This window comes from Paramormyrops kingsleyae, chromosome 25 (genome assembly GCF_048594095.1).
Source record: "Paramormyrops kingsleyae isolate MSU_618 chromosome 25, PKINGS_0.4, whole genome shotgun sequence".
NCBI lineage: Eukaryota > Metazoa > Chordata > Actinopteri > Osteoglossiformes > Mormyridae > Paramormyrops > Paramormyrops kingsleyae.
In genome coordinates, this window is record NC_132821.1 from 10617397 (window position 1) to 10624362 (window position 6966).

The window sequence follows — 6966 nt, forward strand, 5'->3', positions numbered from 1 at the left end:
TTGGAGCTGTAGTAATTTCCGTTTTACAATATCTTGATTAATGTGGAAGATCGTAATTTAACATACATAGGACGATGATAAAGAATGTTTGCTTTCTTATGCGTCGGTCACGCTAAGCAACTGCAACGCCCCGCATACCATTGGACAGCTACAGTGATTCTGAGCAATATTGGCAGTATGATCCAATTTCGATTTCGTCGTTTTTACCCTGAAATTTCTGCCTGAAAGCACTCGCTCACTAATTGGAGCGAGCCAGCCTTAAAGGGCCCAGATCGCATTATTGATGGTACCACATATTGTTCTAATCCGTACTGTTGTGACACAGACATGACATACAGTGACTACTAATATTAGCAGGATAGGCTCAATGTATAATGTTCCGAATATTTTGGTATATTGCTCGGCATTACTGGTTTTTTAATACATTTATTTGAGTCACCCTGTTTGTTTACGTGACCTGATGTTTACGTGATCTCAGCCTAATTGTTACGTTGGCAGATTGTTGGGGGATGGGTAGCCCTGCATGTGCATCGCAGAGAAGTGCAAAACAGCAATCAAGGAAACGATAGCCCTAGGCTGGCAAGCCCAATCCAGGTATTTGTCCCCTCATCTCAGAAGCTGATGTTGACGGCTTGAGTAACTGACGTGCTTGATTCAAATGCTGATGACTCCCAGGTTGAGGAATTTGTAACTAAATAGTTGGATTAAAAATATTTGCATCATTGTAATTTGCTCACAACTACAGCTAACTTGCCTGTGTGGTCTGTTCCCTGTCCCTTGTTTTCTTCTGCTTATCACTTACTTTTAGTTGAATTTCCAATTGTCATCTCCATTGTTTAGTGCTCAATGTCTTTGATAAATAACATCATATACACTCACCTAAAGGATTATTAGGAACACCATACTAATACGGTGTTTGACCCCCTTTCGCCTTCAGAACTGCCTTAATTCTACGTGGCATTGATTCAGCAAGGTGCTGAAAGCATTCTTTAGAAATGTTGGCCCATATTGATAGGATAGCATCTTGCAGTTGATGGAGATTTGTGGGATGCACATCCAGGACATTAAACTCCCGTTCCACCACATCCCAAAGATGCTTTTCTCAGACATGTCCTGGGAATTGTAGCTTTTATGGACGCTAGGTCGCTATACTTTATCAAAAAAATAACGTAACTACTGGAAAATCATTTGATTCAGAAATCAGCGACACTACAGGCAAGCTACTAGATAATGTAAGTAAACAAATAGCTTCGCTATATGGCTACTGCCCATCACTGACCGTACACCTCATCCAAAGCTATAGTGGTCACAGATGGGATCACTGCCCACTCTCTCCTTCATTGTTTGGCATCTTCATAGAACCACATGCGGCAGCAATATGACAGAAAAGTGAAATAAATGGAATTCATACCGATACCTCAACACAAAATAATCTGTGCAGATGATATCATGCTGTTTGTACAAAACTAGGGCTGCAACAACTAATCGATTAAAATCGATTATTAAAATAGTTGCCAACTAATTTAATAATCGATTAGTTGGGTCTACGTTATTACACACACAAGTACAGTGGTTACCTCCTAATTTGGGAGCAGTAAGCTAACCAAAGCCGCGGTGGCAGTAAAGTACGATTAAGCTGGATGCCGATCGCCATAAAAGGAAAAAGGTGACGAGAACCAATGGCGTGCCTTGAGAAGCTTACGTGATGAATTCTGGGAGAATTGAAAAAAAAGTTTAAAAATGGCGGAGGCGGACACAGCAGAATCTTGTTTTAGAAGCCAGAATTTGATGATAATTAGCTGAAATTAGGTCGGAGAGACACTGATGTATTATGTGACGTTGTGGAGTTTTTGGATTATTTTATGCAATTATTCAGATTACTTAACGCAAATCCTTCATTCAGTGGTGTAGTGGAGGGTAAATGCACACAAACGCCATTTACGCACCTTTTAAATTTACAAAACAGCGTTTACTTAACATTAGTGATCTCAAAAAAGGTAAGGATATAAATGGTTACCCACCATTTTTACTGCTTTGCATATACACTCACCTAAAGGATTATTAGGAACACCTGTTCAATTTCTCATTAATGCAATTATCTAATCAACCAATCACATGGCAGTTGCTTCAATGCATTTAGGGGTGTGTAGAGCTTAGATCGGGCCCAAAAAATGAAACCCGATCCTACCCGAGCCCGTGCACCTTGTGTCCGAGCCCGACCCGGTCCGACACATTAACTGTAATTATGAGCCCGAGCCCGATTTAAACCCGACTATTTTTTAATACGTGAGCCGTTGTAACAGACGTTCTCAACTACAATTCTAAGTTGTTTGAACTACAGAAATTAGTTTAGATTTATCTTAATGAAAAATGCAACAATAACGAAGCATGTAAACTGCATTGTTTGTTTATTCAGAATGGATCGCAAATAGATCCGAATGAAAAAAAAACGTGAACAATGATAAACACAGAAAATGAACAAGTAATTAACTTTGGATGGCATATTTAATAAATATGATAAGTTTTAGAATATTTTTAAACAAAATAGGTAATAGCGGAACTGTTGTTCTGATGTCCGCAATTATTGAGACACGTTTAGAAGAAAAGCACGTTTTCACTTATCCAATTCGCTTGCTGCTGGAACCAGTTTGTGTGCTCGGCATCGAACTTTAAGTAAAGGGTTAAGAAAAAGGTTAAATCCTTCCGTAAGCAGCCAACGAGGTATGTGTTAATTAAGTTTTAGTTAAGTTTGTTGTATTTAGCCATGTAAATGCTAACTGAGGTTCGTGTTAACTGTATATGAATTCTCTAAGCTGTCTTTATTGTTATTTATGTTTATATTTCATTTGAATTTCAATGTTTGTTAGCTAATATTGTAAGTAAATGTGCTTGATTTTGTGTTTCCGTATCTGTATTTAGTTCTCACGTCTGCCATGATGGTGATAATAACGAAGCCACTGTCTTTCGAATAAACCGTCGGCTCAGTTAAATGCAAAGGACTCTTGTGCTCGTGTCTTACGGGAGGGAGCTACATTTATAATTATGGCATAGCTCTCCACCCAATTAGGCTAATTAAGTAATGATTTAAAAAAAAAAAACACACACAAATGCTTGATCATGGCCCCGCCCAGCCCGGCCCGGCCCAGCCCGGCCCGGCCCGAAGATAGTGGCAGGAAATATCGGCCCGACCCGGCCCACGGGTCGGGTCGGGTCAAGTCTGGGCTCGGCCTCGGGCAGAGAATCTAAACTCTAGGGGTGTGGTCCTGGCAGAGGTGTAAAGAGTACCTGAAAACCATACTTGAGTAAGAGTACAGATACCTTACTGTATAAATTACTCCATTACAAGTTACAAGTCACCAATTCCAATAAGACTTGAGTAAAAGTCGTAAAGTATCCAATTTTAAAAGAACTTAAGTATTTTACTCGTACTGAATGTAGGCTCAAAGAACACCAAGAAATGTGGAAAACAAGGAACTATTTATTTATGAGGCTTTATTTCCTAATATAGACATTAAATTGAACACCTCAATGTTTCAAAATGGCAGAAGAAGAAAATAGAACAAAAAGTCAGTCTCAGTCAAACTCAAATGTTCAAAAAAAAGGTAAAACAATTAAAAAAAACTAATAAAAAAACAAATTCAGAGCTGACTTTAATGGTGTTTTATCTCTCAGTTTCAGAGGGGGGCAATATTTTTATTCAGCTTCAACAAAAGCTGGTTCTCAAAGTTCTTGGAACTTACTCTAGTTCTTTTTGGCCTGAAAATGAGGCCAGCACTGCTAAAAAGACGCTCGCAAGCAGCAGATGCAGGAAGGGGAGTGTTGAGCCTTAAAGACAACTTTAGTAGAGAGGGGAAGGTTTTCAGGACACCCGTGTCATCACCAGCATATGTCAGATAGCCATCAAGCACTGCTGGGCCTTGTTGTGCCCGAGACGTCTTCAGTGGCTTGAAGAAATCCTCTTCCTCTGATGAAGTGGAATCACTTGTAAGCTGAGAGTTCTCCTCCATATTTCCCTTTATGAAGTCAAGGCCTACAATACACATTTGGAAATGTTTCTGCAACAATTTAAATTAATCCAAAAGCATTTTAGTGCTTTTAAAATTACGCATATTGACATTTATTCAGTTTAAAATACATTATCTCAGCATTCCACAAAGTTTCCAAAAATTCACACATTACTGATAAAAGTATTTAGAATATTGCCTAATATCCCAAATTATATGCAATACTAGAACACCCATTTTTCCATCTAAATGTTTAAGTTAGTTCCAAAATCAGTTAGCAATTAATTTAAAAAGAAAAGAAAAAAAAACTATACTAATTAGTATGTCACTGCTCTTCATTTAGTTTTACAGTATATGCCTGTGACTACAAACCGAGGTTGAGGATGGCATCATCAGTTGTCCAATAAGTTTTAAACTTCGGAAGCAGGATTGCAGCTGCAATCAGCTCAGGATTATTGAGCATGTCACCGAAGCGCTTGTTCACACCTTCAAGGATTGCATCTACCAGGCTCTTGCAGAGTTTCATGGATATCTTGGCTCGTTTTAGTTTGGAAACCATGACGTTGAGTGTTGGTAAAAGCCAGCCCATATGCACATTGGTTTCTCCCTGCAAGATATTAATCGCTTTGGCAACAGGGGCCATAGCCGTGACATATTCCCCAAGAAAGGCCTTTTCTGCAGGAGTGAACCTATTAAAAAACAAACAAAAAAAAAAACAACCTTTTTCAAGACCATTTAAAGTAACTGATTATAGCAAAATATAGATGCTACTCATTTAGGATTTAAATGAATCATAGGATAGTAGAACAATTTGCATTGATTATAACATTCATTATAACATTACTCACATGGGGATTTTGAATTCCACACAGAGATTCCGGAAAACACCATCTCCCTTTTCCTTCATGATCTTCAGTATCCTCTCCACTGAAAGAAACAAAGAGTTCCATCGTGTGGCATTTGGACGAATTAACTGCATACTACATTCCTCTTCCATCATCTCTGCAGCTTTACTGGACCGGCCACTCTTGTTCCACAAGGCCCAACATTTGGAGAAGAATGATCTTGATAACCTTTTGTATGTTTCATCTGATTGAGCAGTGTCAACATCCACAGTGGAAACCAAGTTCAGAAGATGGCAAGCACAACGCTGATTCTTGGGCAAATGAAATTCAAGATCATCCTTGGCTAGAATTTCAGCAACCTCAACATATTCAGTCTCTCCACATTTCTCCCCATCTTCAGTGTCAGATTCATCCTCATCTTCTGATGGGGTTGCTGTTGCATGTTCTGTGTTGTTGCTGTGCATGTTCTCACCTCCATAGACACGAAAGGCTTTCAAAAAATTTGATCCATTGTCTGTTGTTATACAGACAACTTTTTCATGTATCTCAAATTCAGAATGTATGTCATGTATCGCAGCTGCAAGTACATCAAACGTGTGCGACCCCTTTAATTGTCGACAGGCAAGTGCTGCAGAGCATCGCTGTAGATTGTGTTGGTCAATCCAGTGCGCTGTCATACCTATAAAGCTGCGCCGCCTTGAACTCCAGCAATCAGTAGTTGTACAGATGTATTCCACCCTGCTCATGGCTTCTGTTACACTTTTCTTCATTCCTCCCGCAGCTTCCTCTATCTTGGTACAGATGGTTGATCTTGATCGTACAGTAGAGTTAGGCTGCAAGTCATGAATCAGGTCCTTGAATTCATCTTTTTCAACCACGCTAAAAGGTTGGAGACCGTACACAATGAATCGCAGTACAGCTTTATCAACGGTCGCTTGAGAAATGATCTTGGTCTCTCCAATTTTGAGTTGTTTCGTTAAGGGCTCCATATTTCTGCTCACATTCTTCCTCTTCTGAGCGATCGAGGTCAGGTTTGAGTAGTTTTTCAAGTGATTAGGATGTTTTCTCTGTATTAAAATTAAACAAAGAGGAGCAGTGTTATTTTTCAACTTAGTAAACTATGTATAAATTCAATTAAAAATACATCACAAACTCACGGCTAAATGCACCTGATGCAAAATGTATAATTTCAGTGATACATTCATTCACATTGCACAAAAAGAATTAAGCTAAAATACAGTCATGTTGCAGTGGTTTTTGCCATATCAGTAACTGTATTAACTTTTGCTAACATTATGCTTACAATACCATTGTAAAGTGAGACATGATCTGTATAGATTCATTTGACTTAATTCACATTAAATTAACATTAAATTAATGTTACACTCTTTACACTACATAACATTAGACTCTTACCTCAATGTGTTTCCTCAAATTTGACGATGAATTCTTAAAAGCACTTATTTTCGTGGTTCGTGGCAAACAAAGTAGACACTGCATCCTGTAAGAGCCATTCTGTATATCGGCAAATGAAAACATTTCTTTCAAATAAGGCCATGGATGGTCGTCAGTGCTGGCACTGCTTGATGTGCTGGCTTCGGCGTTGGCTTCATCAGCGGCTGCAGCCATGTCGCTAATTAAACACCTGATATTTGGCAAGCTGCTAATTCACGTGAGAAGCCTCCGGCTGCAGCCTGCGGCCTACCCTACGTCAACCCACGAGCACGTCAATCATGCCGTTCATTCGCCCTTCGTTTACGCAAATCACGCTGACGTTCTGAAGAAGCATTTTACGGCGCCTGGTTTACGCTTTAACCCAGCAGTTTGTTTTACAGTAAACTTTTTTTCTTTTTAGTAAGTGGAAAGAGTACGCTCTAAAAATATATAAACTACAGTATAGTAAACACATAAACCAGTAACATAACTGTTTATTATCAATTACAGTATTATTACGAATTATGATTTTTTATAATCGTATAGGAGCACCCTCATGTATGCGGTCCGAAACGTCGCTATGCGGTGCATGACGGTGCTTCATTCATGGTCATAACGTTTTAGGACTATTTACCCTTGTTTATGTCGCTGTAGGATGTCCATAATATAATTTCAATCCAATA

General features: G+C 39.0%; 1 protein-coding gene across 1 annotated transcript; it reads right to left on the minus strand.

Moving 5' to 3' along the window:
* Positions 1 to 3482: 3482 nt before the first annotated feature.
* Positions 3483 to 6756, minus strand: LOC140582741 (uncharacterized). Its single transcript, XM_072707054.1, has 6 exons — positions 6266 to 6756; positions 5529 to 5916; positions 4853 to 4931; positions 4377 to 4693; positions 3741 to 4030; positions 3483 to 3524 (listed from the first exon to the last, which is right to left on the minus strand). The coding sequence occupies exons 1-6, from the start codon at positions 6476 to 6478 to the stop codon at positions 3483 to 3485; spliced, it is 1329 nt and encodes a 442-aa protein (XP_072563155.1). The 5' UTR covers positions 6479 to 6756.
* Between the last annotated feature and the right edge of the window lie 210 nt (positions 6757 to 6966).